The sequence below is a fragment of the Dipteris shenzhenensis genome, chromosome 1 (genome assembly GCF_047967505.1).
Source record: "Dipteris shenzhenensis isolate YYH24624 ecotype China chromosome 1, Dip_SZ_1.0, whole genome shotgun sequence".
Classification (NCBI taxonomy): Eukaryota; Viridiplantae; Streptophyta; class Polypodiopsida; order Gleicheniales; family Dipteridaceae; genus Dipteris; species Dipteris shenzhenensis.
The window spans coordinates 20,507,313-20,523,968 of NC_141596.1; the positions used below are offsets into that span (position 1 = coordinate 20,507,313).

The 16,656-nt window shown below is 41.2% G+C and overlaps 1 protein-coding gene across 1 annotated transcript in view; it reads left to right on the top strand.

Annotated features, from left to right (window-relative positions):
- LOC147905521 (uncharacterized) overlaps nucleotides 1-11,470 on the top strand; it is a 28,329-nt gene extending 16,859 nt beyond the window's left edge. Inside the window, exons 5-9 of the mRNA XM_087373126.1 lie at nucleotides 2,708-2,788; nucleotides 3,119-3,224; nucleotides 9,387-9,458; nucleotides 9,886-10,002; nucleotides 10,110-11,470. Coding sequence (XP_087229252.1) covers nucleotides 2,708-2,788; nucleotides 3,119-3,224; nucleotides 9,387-9,458; nucleotides 9,886-10,002; nucleotides 10,110-10,925 — 1,192 coding nt within the window. The 3' untranslated portion in view covers nucleotides 10,926-11,470. The remainder of the gene's footprint in view (nucleotides 1-2,707; nucleotides 2,789-3,118; nucleotides 3,225-9,386; nucleotides 9,459-9,885; nucleotides 10,003-10,109) is intronic.
- The last annotated feature ends 5,186 nt before the right edge of the window (nucleotides 11,471-16,656 follow it).

Sequence of the window (16,656 nt, forward strand, 5' to 3'; positions counted from 1 at the left end):
CCTGTGTGGAGCGGCGACAGGTTCTCATGCTATCACGGATGATTCGTGGTAAGTCATCCGTTCCTCACCAGATCATTCAGGCTGAGTTTGGGTCACCTCCTTTACAGCTAGATGCTGCATTTCAGGTCATCACATATCTGTACCGAGTTAGGGAATATGGGGATTATACCTCGGGACGTAGCAGGGTACCATGGATAGCTTTATCCTCTTCTTGGTACTTGCAGCAGGAGGAGATCAGAGGTGTTGGTATGCACGTACAGAGAGATGGTTTGAGCGACTGGGGCTCCACATGGATAGACTACCTCCCTTCCAGTATAGCATGGATGCTCCGTTCTCTCCCCTCTTATCACACGAGGTCAACCAGGTTATCCGTGAGGATCTACTACAGCTATACACTTTTCGGACCTGGTTGGAACTGAGTGAATCCCAGTGAAGCTTAGCTTCTACAGAGATCACTTCTTACATATCACAGCGGAGGGTTTCCTTGATCCACCAGGATACACACAGATTCACCTACCCCACTCGATGAGGATCTCTCTTGGGCAGTTCCGGGTCTCTTCACACAGACTTCGCATCGAGAGCGGTAGAGCAGAGCGACTACCCAGGGAGCGGCGCATATGCACACTATGTGACATACAGGAGGTTGAGACAGAGGAGCATTTCATCTTCAGGTGTCCTGTGTACTATGAGATCCGAGGACGTTTCCACTGCCTCTTCAGAGATAGTTATGGGATTTTAGCCCATTTTCTCTCCTACCCAGACCAGCGGTGTTTGGCAAGTTTCATTCATGAGGTACTTAGACACCGCGAGAGGATACTCCGAGCACGGAGACAGGAGCAGACTTCTTCCTCGGTTGATCCCTCTCAGAGCTCTATCACGGAGTTCTTTCAGCTAGATCACATGGATCCCAACGAGACGAGGCCTCGACATGACCGTGACTTGGAACCAGTGACCCGATAGCTCAGACAGAGGGTCGACACACAGATCACACTTGGAGACATCCCCTCCTTGTTTAGAGTTGGAGCCCGACTGACGGGGGTCACAGTAGCCCTGGTTAGATGTAGAGCTACGACCAAGAGACGTGCTAGGACCACACCTCTGAGTGGCCGACAACACTCTATTGCCGACTTCATGCCTCCACTGCCTCATCCATCCTGATATCTTGCTGTTGTTGGGGATGATGATGATATTGATGATGATGCTGAGATTGATATATAGTCGACCACCGACATCACTATGTTGTACTTAGGACTCAGTACTGCCATTCTGCATTTTTGGCATTTTGCATTTTGCATTGGTATGGACGCTCGTTTAGTAGCTCCACTACCACAGCTCGTTGTATCAGGATTTTCACAGTCTCATAGACCCATTAGTCTTCCGAAGACTTTAATAAACTTTCTTTCTTTCTTTCTTTCAGCAAGGGGCTGACCCTAGGCTGTCAGGCAGTAGGGTGTAGGGATCATGGACGAAGAGTCTACATAAGGTCAGAGAGGAGCACGCGGGCTCAGGGATCAAGGAGTGCCAAGCAGATAGTAGGAGAGCTTTTGGTAAGATCAGAGGAGCATGGTTTGGTGGGACTCTGCATCTCTCTTGTCTTGTGTCCGGTTATGGAAGGAAATATACCTCTTGTGGATTCTATGACTTTCCAGGAGCACTTTCTATTTTACAGGCTCGCACACACTCATAGTTGAGTTCGAGGTAGCATGCACATACATACATTCTCAAGCATGACATATATCCAGGAACATGCCCAAACTGATCCTCTAAAAACAAAGTAAATAGTGCAGTTTTAAACTCACGACAGCCACCCACAAGCTTACAAACAAGATGTTTCTGGAGTGAAGGACAGGCTCACATCCTAGCTACAACTACGAGTGAAACAAGTATTTCATTTTAGTCTCTCCCATATTTGGATTTCTAATGCAAAAAAACTTAGAAAAAGATAGCTGATAGGACAATACACCACCACAAATGCAAGTATTAGCTTGGATGAAAAGTTTACAATGTGAAATTGCATGTCTGCTAATATCACAAGGTTGAAAACCATGAACTCCATGTGTGATAGGAACTAGCTACTATGACATCCCCATTGATGTCACCAGTGTCCAAAGTGTGACATACATTTGCTACCTCGAATGCAAGTATAAAGCATTGCCTCTAAGCAATTGCCATTGATGTGTTTCCAGGTCATAGTATTGTAGAGGCTGGGTGCCTAAGTGACTGTAATTCTGATCTTGTTCCAGTACAAAGAGCTCCTAGAATTCAGTGTGCAGGGGAAAATGCCTTTCACAGATTTCAATTTTACTTATCAAGCTTCTTTGTTCACTTTAAAACTCCCATTGTTAGCCTAGAATTTCCATTTTAATCGTCTCACATGGTTCTGCTTGTTGTGACGTGTTGAGGTGACACTCTATGTTTCACTCATAGAGTTAACTGTCTGAAAGATTTGTACAAGAGTATTAGAAAACCTGTCTGTGCTCCAAGGAAACTTTAAAATGTGAGAACAACGTCCTTGAGAAAATTTGAAAAAAGTTAAATTTGCAGTGCTTTTCAAAATTAACTGCAAGATAGGTTATCAATGCCTGGATAATAATGTGGCTTTACCTATTTAATTGTGGATTCAAGTTATTAAATCGTTTTTTTGGGGGGGGGGGAGGGGTGTTTCCACTTGATTTTATAAGTTGCCTTTTGACTTCTTTTTTTGCAGGCAACAGCAGGAACCTGAACAGGTGTCAAAAACTCAAAAGGAGTTGAAGCAAGATGATTCCTCAGCCCAGCCAGAAGCTTCGTATCCTACCAATAAATTTACAAAGAGCACCTTACACTAAATTTGTAGGCTGCAATTATGAAATATGGACTTGAAGGTAACACAGAAAATTACAAACTTACAAGTTGGATGGCTGTTGTATCACTGCAAGAGGAAATAACACAGGAAAAATGAAAACTTATAAGTCAGGTGCTATCTATGGACTGGCTGATACAGATTGGACTGGCTGTTGTTTGTATCACTGCAAGGGTGAAATGAAGTTTTCCTAGTACATGCTGTGTCTGTAACATCAACATGAATAGTTGTGCACTGTTCGACTTGATCAAGACTATTTCCTTGACAGCAAGCCAGACCTGCCCAACCCGAAAATGCTGGAAAAGCTGAACAGAGTCAAGTGAAGCTTAATACAATTACATTCAACTTCAAAAGCAATGAAAGAGCAGAGAAGAGGAAAGAGGTACACGTATTTCCTGATTCATTTGAAGCCTGTTCATCAGACTGACCATGGTTGCTCTTCAGATTTCAAGTGCCCAATTTTTATTAGACTCTAAGCAGTAACAAAGCCAGCACATTAACAGATGGGATGACCAATCAGACAAATTTGGACTAAGCTCACGCAACTAAATCTATGAGAGTTTCTGACCAATTTTTTTGTGTCTTAGTTGAACCCACATCACCATGCCTTCGTTGCTTGCCTCACAGTATCTTACTATGCTGTGGAAGATTCCTTCTCGCTTATTCTGGAGTGTCTCAAAAATTTCACCATCTAGCGTACATGCCAATATCGGCAACAAATCTATGCACGGCAATGCGCCTTACCCCTATTTCGTAAGGTAAGGGAAATAATGGAAGCAGTGTCTGCCCTTCATGTCTGTGTCGATAGGAACCCAGTACGAAGACCCTTGTATATGTATTGTAGCTTGAATGAAGAGAACGTGGGACTACTTTTTGATTAGCCTTCTCCTTTGGTGCTAGCCCTTGTCACGACTGAGTCTACCCTTCACCTCCGAAGTGTTGACAGAAACTTACTCAATCTGTGGGATTCTTTCCATGATAATATCCAGCTTTTCCTTGTGACTTCCTTCAAATCAGCCCTCCGGTAGCCCCCTAATGTGTATGATTCTTGCACTTGCCACCTTTTTTTCCTGTTCTTGTACTTCTTCATACACATCCGATGTGTTGATTTTAGTGTCCAATGTTGCTGCTGTAATTTCTTGCTTCACTGACTGGAGCTGAGTTGTAACCAAGTCCTAGACTGTAGCCACCATCTGTCGTGTGGGTGCTGCTGTATTGTGTATCTGCAATACTTCATAAATATTTTTTTGCTTTGACCTTTGTATATCCCACTCAATCTGTGGGATTCTTTCCATGATAATATCCTTGTGACTTCCTTCAAATCAGCCCTCCGGTAGCCCCCTAATACGTATGATTCTTGCACTTGCCACCTTTTTTTCCTGTTCTTGTACTTCTTCATACACATCCGATTTGTTGATTTTAGTGTCCAATGTTGCTGCTGTAATTTCTTGCTTCACTGACTGGAGCTGAGTTGTAACCAAGTCCTAGACTGTAGCCACCATCTGTCGTGTGGGTGCTGCTGTATTGTGTATCTGCAATACTTCATAAATATTTTTTTGCTTTCCTTGTCCTTCCCAAGCATTTGTTTTCCTCTCTAGAGCTGCAAGTCTAAGCTTGTGCTCACGGATTTCCTGCTGTAAATAAAGAATATGCTCATGTGGATCTATCATGCTCAACATTCTCTTATGCTGTAGATAATTCTTTGCATATGGGGAGGGTGCCTTTGCAAACATGTAGGTGGGGGGAGGGGTGCAAAGGGAGGGCTGCGAGATGGAGGAGTATGAAGCTTTGGTTGGTGTCGAGGTAAACGCTTGACCTTGTGGAAAGCCATCGGTGTTTTGGCATCCCCATCCATGGTGGCCTGCGTGTATTTTGGCACCCCCTCAGATGTGATTGGAGTTGCACTTCCTTTGAGCAAAATTGTATGAGCGAGGTTTTATGAGCGATTCAAGATTAGCAATACACACAAGGAGTGTTTAGTAGAGAAACTACCTTGGAAATCCATTCTATCTCTTCATTTCATTTTGGAGTGTTTAGAAAATTGCAATTTGTCAGCTATTTCTAGATCATTTAGGAGTGTTTAGTAGAACAAACTTTATATATTGTCTATACTATCCAGTAAGTGTAATTAGAAAGCATGAAAAACCAAGGCAAAATCAATGACCTAATAATTAAATACCACACTTCCATCAAACCATAGCATATTATATCTCCTCTCCATAGGGGTTTCTTATCACTTTTTGTGCTCTCATCAGAGGCTTCATCAATGAGATCAATGATTATTTCACTAAAAAGTGAAAAAGCTACTAAGACTAAATATACATTATGACTATTTTTATAATCTTAAAATTTAAATTTAGAATTTAAGACTCTAAATGATATAGTTTATAACTTATAACCTTATAGATGTGCTCAAATGATCTTTTTCATTCGTTTTGAGTGGCTAAATGACTTTGAATACGAAAGTTATGACATTTAAAAAAATGTTGTCCAAGATAGTTTCATCGACGAAACTGCCTTCAAAGGCTTCCTATAAATGGCTTTCTTTCAAGAAACCCCCATGAAGAGGGGTGATGAGAGTGTTTCTTCAAAGTCCAAAGTAGTTTCACTATGAAACTGCTTCCTTCAAATGAGTTTCTTTGGAGAAACCCCCCATAAAGAGGGGCTATGAGATGTTTTCTTCAAGTATACTCCCCTATCAAATAGGAGTTATAGCGGCTTTCCTATGAGAAAACCCACTCTACACGTGTGTTTTTTAAAAATTCTTTCTATCCCAATATCCACCTTGCCTAACATCATTGTCATTGTTCTATCAGGTTCTCTATCTTTGTGCCAAGATTTATGGATATAGTTTATTTGAGAAACAGGGTATTAGTGACATACCCTAATATGCCTTTTTTTGAAATAGAAATGTGACTTTTTTGTCCTCGCTTGGATGCTCAGAGGTTTTCGCTAAAAAAAGGACCACCCTCGTTGTGTCTCAACCCTAGGGTTGCTCAACCCAAACCCTGGAGCTAGGTGTGTCTTGGAGCGAACTCCCGCTCTGGTAATTCTCTCCTACAACGCTTGTACCGACTTGAAATGGGAATCTAGGAAGGTTGATTGACGGGCTGAACGGAGGGCAAGGCGATGGGATAGGCTAGGGTGAGCAATGGAGGGCTAGGCTGAGTGACAGGCTAGAGAGAGAGAGAGAGAGAGAGAGAGAGAGAGAGAGAGTTTTTATTAAAGTCTTCGAAAGACCGATGGGTCTATGAGACTGTGAGAAACGTAATACAAACAAGCTAAAAGGGGGTGGAGCTACTAAGCAAGCATCACCACCCATGCTACATGCTATATGCTACATAGTCATAAGAACATCAATATAGAGTCATAATATGATGTGAATATGGCCCTCCCCATCACCTTTGTCATCATATATCATCAAAGTACAAAACAAAATCTGGTCTAATATCATGGAGGACCCAACGATTGGTGGGACAATGGTAGAATAAAATAAGAGATAGGGTACTGTCGACTAACTGTGGGCGTTGCTTGGCATGATCTTGTGGCAGAGGCTCTGCGTCGGACCAAGGCTACAGTGTCCCCTGTCAGTCGGGCCTCGAGTGTCCCCTGTCAGTCGGGCCTCGACCTTGAACATAGAGGGGATGCCTCCAAGTGTAATATGAGTGTCCGTCCTGTGCCAAATATATATTGTCGCTGTTTTCGGGTCTTGTTTGTGTTAGAGGCTTGTGGGGTGATAACTTGTGCGGTCCAGTTGGAAAAACTATGTGATCATGCTCTGAGAAGAGTCTGCCAGTTTGTCTTGTCCTTGTCTCTGTGATGTGAGTAACCACTCTCGATGTCTAATTGCCTCATGGATGAACGCAGCCAAACATCTTTGGTTTGGGAAGTCGAGGAAGCGGAAAAGTAGCTTGCAGCTGTCTCTAAAGAGACTGCAAAAGCGGCCTCGGATCTTGTAGTATACTGGACATCTGAAGATGAATTGCTCCTCTAACTCAATCTTTTGTAGCTCACACAAAGTGCATATGTGCCTCTCCCTAGGTACTCCCTTAGCTCGCTCACTCTATCTTCCGTTTATTTCCGTTGCGTTGCTCACACAGACGGCTTACTTTGAATCATCTGTGACAACATGAGAACATGAGAACTTGGAGACGCTCCACCCAAGCCCACTCTACATGAGAGAGAGAGAGAGAGAGAGAGAGAGAGAGAGTCTATGAGACTAAAGGGTTTGAGAGAGAGAGAGAGAGAGAGGGAGAGAGAGAGAGTCTATGAGACTGAAGGGTTTATGAGACTAAAGGGTCTATGAAAACGAAAGGAAATTTGATACAATGAGCTATGAGACGAAAGGGTCTATGAGGCTAAAGATGAAAGGGTCTATGAGAGTCGAGACTAAAGGAAATTTGATACAATGAGCTCAAGGGTGGAGCCTCTAAGCAAGTATCAACACCCATGATGAATACAAACAAAACCCACAATCATAAAGATACTAATACATAGAGAGGGATCACTGAGCTCATTGTGAGGATGGAGGATTGGTGGCACCGTGGTGGTCATCTGGGAAGTTGACGGAGATGTCAAGCCTAGGATGGGATGGACGATGTGCGAGGCTGCTGTTGCGGCATAACACCTGTGATGTAGCGCTAACGGCTGTCAGCCTGTGTGGTCCGTTGTGGTCTCCTAGCTATGGCCCTGTGACCAGTGCCACTGTTACTCTGGTTGGTTCTGCCTACGATCTGGTGAGCATGGAGGGAAGCTCTCCCAATCGGATATGTGCCTCGATTTGCTTGTGAGTTTGACGTGTCTCTCACTCTGGTCCTTGGATCACTCTGATCTGAGCCCTGTTGGTTGGTGATGGCTGACTAGAAAAACTCAGGGATCATGCTTTGAGTGGGATCTGGCTGTGCATCTTGATCTCACCTACGGGTCTTGAGCAAATGCTGCTTGTGTTGGACGGCCTCATGGATGAAAGCTGCTAGGCATTTCTAATGTGGGTAGGATAGGAAACCAAATAGGCATCTGAAACCATCCTTGAAGAGGTATTGATTGCAACGTTTGATCTCATAGGGGCATTTGAAAGCGAAATGCTTCTCCGACTTGATCTCCTGATGATCACATAGTGTGCAGATGCGACCCTCTCTAGGAATGCCCTCTGCCCGTCCACTCTCAATATGATGTTGGTTTAAATGAGACGTGGAACTGCCAGATCGATATCCTCAGGGAGTAGGGGAAGTGGATCTCTGTGTATCCTGGTGGATCAATGAAGCCCTCTGGTGAAATCAGCAAGCAATGGTCTCTATGAAAACTGGGCTTCACAAGGAGCTCACGGGGTGCCAACCAGGTCCTAACTGTGTGTACTAGATGGTTCACCTCTTGATATGTGAGCGGGACGGAGGGGGCCTATACTGTACTACAAGGGGGGGAGGGGGTAATCTAATCCACTTGCATGTATGTGCATCTCAGTACCTTTGGTCACCCTCGGCTACTAGTGCCATGGATGAGGATAGGGCGAACCATGGTAGCTTGTGTCATCTTGCAATGCAAGGGCCATCCTCCCTGATGCAGTAGAGATAATGAGAGGGACCCTCCTATGTTTTTCCATTGTGCCCCCCCCCTCCCCACCTACCCCCCCACACACACACACACACAGAGATTGGGGGGGGGGGGGGGGGTTGAAGTCATCAAAATAGTCTCTAGATATGCTAAAGCATTCAAATTGTTTGAAGTAGATTTGTCAACCTCTGTAGCAATGTGTCGGCTTCAAGATTGATATAATGTGCATGTTGCAAATAGGTCAGAGATGATTGCAGGGAATCAAATTGAGGACACCCTAAGTCATGTGACAAATTTGTTCAGAGATGCACACCTTGTTAGCCAAAGGAGCTGCTTATGCAGCTCTTTTCCCCAGAGATAAAGCAGTGAGGCTCTTTAGATGGTGATTGTTAGCATTTCTTTTTCTTTCAGTTTCTTTCAGAGAATAATATGAAGTGGCATTACACACCTTCTCATTTCTTTTTACAGATGTAGATCATAGGGACCCTCTGTTTTCCTATTTTGGCCCTTCCAGATTTTCCATTTTGGCCCTTCCAGAGTGTGTGTGTTGTAGCTCCGTTCTTTACAGGGTAGGGACATGTCCCTACTTGCTTGGTATGTGATTTTCCAAGAAAATGGACCCTTGTATGTGGATTTATCACAAGGAACAATAGATTTGGCACTACTGTATCTCAAAACTTATGAGACAGATATTCCAAACCAGAGTAGGCTCCCGTAGAAACAGGTAAATAGTAGATAGACAGGAAGTGTGTGATATGTGGACTTACTAGCCAGAAGCTGGCTCTTTTGCTATTATAAATTTATACTGCAGATCACATCGGTTGTATGGGAAACATCAATTCATAAAATCCCATATGATTCTTACGAAAGCAATTCTAAAGCTCACAGTCTGTAACTGCTTGTGAGAGTAAACATGTTCGATTATGTTGGGTTGGTACTAGTAAGGCCTCAAATGTCTGCTACTTCACTAATTTTGTTATCTTATTTATTTCAGTTCAACTCAAAGATTGAGGCAAGGTTGAGTGCCAAGGAAGCTGAAAAAAGTCAAGCTGAAGCAAAAACACAGGTACTCCTTACACAGACCTGTCACTTGAACAAAGGCATGTCTCATATCTTACTAAGTCAATAATATTATTTGTTCCAAAAAGATACAAAGGATGTGGAACAAGGAGGTATGCCACCTCTTCATGAAAATGAGTAATAAGATAAATAAACAAAATTGTGGATGGACCATATTGATTGCTGAATTCATTGCAACGGATGACCAATTGAAGGATGGCTTTGGGGTTTTTTAAGGCCTTCTCAAGAAGTGTCCAAATGACCAATCCTTATCACTGTGGCTGGTCGCTGGATAACTTGTAGACACTTGTAGACCAACGGCATGCCGTTCCCTGTTTAAGCTGCTCCAGGAAATTGCCTTGAGATGGCCAGACATTTAAATTCCAACAGTTCTTATGTAATAAATGCAAATTTCATTGTGGAAATTTACCCAGGAGGAGGCAGAGGAAGAGATCAAACAGCTTCGGAAGAGCCTAAAATTTAAAGCCACGCCAATGCCTAACTTCTATCAGGAATCCACACAGCCAAAGTCGGATGCCAAGAAAATCGGGGTATTGCTTATTCCGCTTTGATTGTATGGCTACCATCTGGTTTATTGTTAGTGAATGTGTTGCTGGTTTGACTTCACTATGATATTAACTGTGCATATTATATGCAGATACCCACAACTCGTGCAAAGTCCCCAAAGCTGGGAAGAAAAAGCAGTGGTATTGCAGGCGAAAATGATTCAATTTCAGCTGTACCAAGTCCAGTGTCTATACTAAAGCAGGTCAAGGGTAGCACTCCCTCCCAACAGAATTCTGCAAAGTTGGCAGAGAGACCTAATGATGCTCTTCCGTCCAGAATTGCATCGGTTACAGCAAAGAAGACCACTAAAAAGTCATGTAAAACAACGTTGCAGGCCGAGAACCCAAAGCCTGTTGGTGCTAGACTAGATGCAGAGAACCATTCAAGCAGCCCTGTTTCTTGCCCTTGTGATAACCACAGGGAAAAGACATGCAGCTTGTCAGAATCTGCCTCTCTTGATGTCCCTGATGACAGTTCAAATAGAGCTGCTATTGAGTCTGCTGCAAATGGTACAGTGCAAGCAAACGGGGATCACTTGGCTGAAAGCTCTGCAGCTGATATCAAATCCATTGATTCAAAAAGGGCTGCCCAATCTCCAAACAAAGAAACTTCTTTGAAAGGACTCCAGGATAAACTGCAAGATTCATCAAGCAACATACCTAGCAAAAGGAAAGGGAATGAAGATGCAGCTGCAATGCAGTCTGGCAATCATGTCGCAACAGCTAGACCAAAGAAGGATCTGCATCAGCAAAATGGAGAACCAGGGGGAAAAAGAAAAGTGGAAGTCACACAGAGAAGGGAGCGCACCAAAAGTTCTACTTCTACCGTTGCCAATTCAAAAAGAGACCAAATAGATAGTGGATCTAAGCTCTCTGTGAAGAATAGTGAGGAGGCAGTCTTGGCATAAAAATGACATAGGAAGTGATTATTATTCTAAAGGTCATTTAAGTAAGATTCCATGCGAGGAGTTTTGCCAGTGGAAGCCATGTCTGAGAAATTCCTCTCTCTCATGGCTGCTAGAGGTGTCTGACCGGTTCTTTGTGGCATATTAATGGTCAGGTTTCTTCCCCAACATTTGTTCATAGACTACATGATGTTGAGAGGCTTCGATGATTGCAAAAGCTAGGCTCATCTAGCTGCTTGATTTATCCGAGGTATGTAAGTTTAGAAATTCAATAGGCTGTCTTAAACATTGCCCTTATAATGTGCTCCACATGGATACAGAATGGTGTTTGGTCCAGCCTTATCAAACACTGGACGTGGTTGTACTAGAGAAATTGGTTAAGAACAATTGTGCGTCCAGTTATATTCAAATCATCTGTTGTAAATAATAGCTGTAGCAGAAGAGCGAGTCAAATGAAGCAGCAACAATTGTTTCCTGCCCTGCTTTAGCTTCATCTCTGCAATGACGTCTTATGCTATTCCTAACAATAAATACCACCATCTCTTCAACTCTCGTCATTGCATTTGTTATGTTTGCATGCAAATAGATCTCTTTAATTTTTTAGATATTTATCAAGAATTAAGAAACATAAAGGGTTTTGTCAAGCCTTAAAATTATACAGATCTGTTGCTTTAATGAACTGTGGGGTTAGACATGGTGTTTTCGCAGCAGGCATGCAGATATATATATTTATGTTTCTGTCCTGAAGCAGTGCTCGTAGATTCTTTCTGCCATTTTGGAAACAATTCTATTCTTCTTAAACCTAGTTGGCAATGTTCTGTGGGTCCCTTATTCAAATGCTAGAAAGAGTGACTACTTACGTCTCAATTATGTGTGTGTGTGTGTGAGAGAGAGTGACCAGGACGAATTGGCAACTGTAGCAGTGTGTGTAAGATACCTCTGTAAGGAAACATCTGCACTTTATACTTGATCTCTTTTTGAGGGTGGAAGTAGGAAAACTTGAGTGCAGTTTAAGAAAATGAATGAGAAGACCAAAGCTGAGAAAATTAATGTGACTAGCCCAAGTCAATGAAGAGGTTGCACGAAAATTTGTGAGGAGGGGAAATGCCCAATCCTCTAGCATCTGATGGTATTGAATGTTTTGCCATCGCTGAAATCTAGGAGCAAAGCAAAAGGACTAATTGTGTTTGACCTACTCTAGAATTTTCAATGTGTTGGTGTAGTTGAACTCCCAAAGATTTTCATATCATTGGAGGCTCTATGAAATATATGCTTAAACAACTTGTAGATTATGTCCTCGTTTTGAAGAGAAGTAAGAAATTACTTGGTACCACAAAATGTCTTATTGTCACTGGCACTGTCACTTGTATGGTCTTTCTCGAGCAATGATCATGTTTTGCTCCAGAAAATGAGCAATGATCATGTTTGTTCAAGAAGCCAACTAAGGTAAGTACAATAAGGGGAACACCATCCACAAGACCATTTGCCAAGGGGAGCTTATGCAACCTATGGGATATCAAACACGCCTCCAATAATCCGAAACATGGATTTCAATGCTGAAAATATGAACAGAACATCTAACGAAAAATAAAAATTTGCCATGAAGTCTAGAGGAAAATCCTACAATGATCTTGAGTATATATAGATCAAGTATAATCTTGTAAAGGTATCAAGTATATATATGATCTTGAGTATATAGATCAAGTATTATCTTGTAAAGGTATCATATGCCTTGAAGCACATATCAAATTTAACCAACCGACAACCAAAATTTTGAAGAGGCACGTGATAATGGTGGGTGATTGTGAGAACAATGTTCCTTGCAATGTTCTAGGTTGCTAAACTCTTGATAAAATCCCAAACATTGTCTAGGTTGCTTAACTCTTGATAAGGTCCCAAACATTGTCGTAGGGTGGGAGCAAACGGTAAGGTGAGAAAAGGAAACCCTTCGAGAGCATAATTAAAGCATTAGAATGAATGTACCAAGCATGCATGGAAGCAAATCATGATGACGTGAAGGGTCATCTTGAATAAGCCAAACATAGGACTTTTGAGATTTGTGATTGCAATTGGCATCATGGTGAGTTAGGAGAAGCATTTAATGCTTTTCAAGTACCCACATGACTCCATGAATATGCAACTTCAAATAGGGATGCATCTTTGTTGGGACGATTTTGAGGAAAATGATGCCAAACTAATGACCAATAGCATTCAAATGTCCCGAACTCGATGGACAAGATCTAATCTATAGGATGCCATTTTAAGTGTCTTTTTGGTCGATGTATCTTGGTTATCATGAACAAGGAGAGGAGAGGAAGTGCAATTACGCAACATCAACTCACTAGGCTCTTTCAAGATTAATGACCTTGTTGAAGTCTTGGGTCACAAGAAAGGTGTCCAACATCATCTTAAGTCTTGATAAGTGATTAGTTGTCAATGAAGGTTACCAAACTTTTTCTTGAAGGAAAAATAAAAGGAAATGGAGTATCTTGGAAATCCATGAAAAGTCTACTATGTCATCAAGATTGGGTTTCATGAGAAAAGAAAACTAGAAAGGAACATACATCAAGAAGCGACAACTTACCACACCAACCAAATGTATAGCAATGGTATGTAACTCAAAATTATAGTAGACATTACTTGGTCAATCTCTACTCAATGTATAGCAATGTTATGTAACTCACAATTATACTAGACATTACTTGGTCAATCTCTACTCCATGACAATCAATTGCATGTGTAAAACTAGTAAGATAAGAAAGTAGCCTATCTCTAGGTGCTAAGAGATGTTCCAAGACCACTATCAATTAACCACAAGCCTTATGACCAAGTTATACTTAGTGATTGATCTCATCTTGTATATATGAAAGTGTACATGACCTATTAAAATTTTGACATAAGCTATTAAAATAGAACTACTTTAGTGATTGTTCTCATCTTGTGTATATGAAAGTGTGCATGAAAGTTCTAATAGAAGTTGACCTTGAACTTAAAGAACAATAGGCATAAAGGGTAGCGAGTGAAGGTATGAGTAAATCCATCAAAAACCAAGACACCATTTGCCAAGAAGCAAGGAGAGTAGTATTAACAACAATATCCAAGGAGTTGCTTCCATGGATGGCCCCTTGGAGTATAGGTGCACATGAGTAATGCAAGCATATGCATCATCGACTCCTTATAAGCTACAAAAATTCAAGAACTCTGAAGCAAGAAGATAATATATTCATCAAGTCATATAACAACACCTAGAACCCTGTGCCAATAACAGATGCAATAACTATCAACCCCTTTCCAGTCTTTGCAAAGGAGATAACTTTTGATATAAAAGTCGGATTGATGCTTTGTAAAAACACAAATTGTAGCTCTCAATATGATATACAAATTTTTAAAAGAAAGAATAAAAAAATTTGACATCTAGCTTCATATATAGTCTTTACAACACTCGCCTGTCTAAAAAACAACATCCCACAACTCTCTTTTGCCAAGAAGTGATTCAAAATAGCCTTGAGACCTCACAAATAGCCTCCTTCCAAAATAACACAACTATCCTTCCTTTTGGGTGCTCCCAATGGCTTCAAAATCAGCCCTCCATGCAAAAAAACGACCTTAGATGTATTTTTAGTTGACCTACACCCATGCAACCTTTGCTTTTTTGATTTTGGCTGAAGATGTCTCCAACTAAACTGCAGGATCACATGTAGCTAACCCAACCTAGCCTACATGTACCTAATAGTGCTAATAACACCTACATACTAGTGCTTTTACGTGTGAAATATACAAAGTGTGTGATATTTACAATGATTTCTTGGTCTCCAAAAATAGGCACATCATTGCCAATGTAGACGTTATTAGCTTTGAGAAGAAGGGAAAAAATACTAGAATATTAGCCTCAACTTTGTGATCACAAAGATTTCCAGTTAAGCCCTTTGCATGAAACTTTTCCATCTATGCTAGCCTAGTCTGACTTTAGTGATGTACAACCATTACATGTATGCATGGATTTTGATTCCATTTACTATCACAATAGATGATGCAAATACATTATAGGAGTTCAACAATGATGATGTAGATTTGCAGAGAAGCCCTCAATATGAGGATACATCTCTAGGAGCATGAAAGAATACATGCCTTAGTGCATGCAAATCCTCAAGAAATTTTATTCTAGCATCCATGACTTTCACCATGGAGCAGATCGTGTCTTGGGCTTAGGTTCTAATAACCCAGATCAACAGAACACTCATTAGGACATCTTAGCATTGAATTAGTTATGCCACACTGTATCACACTTGGATTCAGTTTAGCACCACTTCTTTAGATGTCCAAATCATTCCTCAGCATGAAAATGTTTATGCGTCAATAGAGTCATGTCCTAGTGCAACATATATTATCAGGTTTGGCCATAGAGCAACTTAGCGAGCCTTAGTATCACTATGCACTTATGGTTGCTGTACATAGTCCATGCTTGATGTAGATTAGTGCTGGATGCAAGACTTTAGATCTATCTCAATAGCACCATTCAGCTCACATTCCTCGGGGATACCTTATACCTTTTTAATTGTATATCAAGTTTCTAAGCCTTCTTGCTGTTAGCTCCTTTTGATAATCCTATGGGAAATGTTACAGTTGATGCCGATGATGTTCAACCATGTACGCAATAGAAAATTACATATATATATAGGTTTAATAAGCTTCCATGATAGTTAACATACAAGTTTGGTAGGCTACGATGCCTCGTTAATTTTTTTGGCCCCTTCATTAAAGCATAGTAACCTATGGCCCCTTCTTTTATGCAACTCTTTGATCACTTTGTCCACAGTGACTATGTGATCTTTTATGATCCTTCATCCTATGACAAATATTACTCTACTATAGCATACCTTAGGTAGTGCTATTAGTTCTTTTGGGATGGTGACATCCTTGTTTCTCACAACATTCTAGATAACATCCTCTCCATTTTATGTAGATCATCTTCACACTCCATAGTGACTTAGGACATGTTTAGCCTTAGCTCAACCATCTGCAACATGCAATCCTTCACACAATCATTGATTGATCAAATAGTCTTTGATCCAAGAGAACTTCTTTCTTTTTGGTATTCTTTCCCCTTTCTTTGGACATTTTATGGGTATTATTCCCAAATAGGAAGGATGACATACAACTTAAGAGGGGGAATTGAAGGTTAAGTTGTACAAGATATATACAATGCAAAGACTTCCATTGTATAATCATTACGCTCACACATGCACATGTTACTATGATATTTTTAGTTTTTCTTTTTTAGTCTTGGTTGCATCATATGCACTAGAAAATCCAAAAAGAGATCTTGTACATGCACCCTCTTCTTGTGTAGTGAATTTAAGAGGAGGTATTAAGGATAATGTAAATTACAATATTGTAGAGATGACTATAAGGGCATAAGGACTATCCCTAACCCTAATCCAAAGGGGTAGAGAACTATATATGAATTATCATGTTTAATGCAACATAGTGTACAATTAGTCATGTCTTGTGCACTGTTCTCTCTCTCCCCCAAAACCTCCAACAACTTTGTAGCATATTTAGTAACATCTTCTCATTTTAGAGGGAGGTATTAGCCCTTGGAACTTCTTTATCTTGCATTTCATAAGGCTTATGATGGCAAGGTGGGGGACTAGGACTTCTTGAAAGGAATTGTCTACCAATGGGGATGTTAACGCTTTGAGAAAAATTTTGTGAGCAAAATAATTCTTTAAGA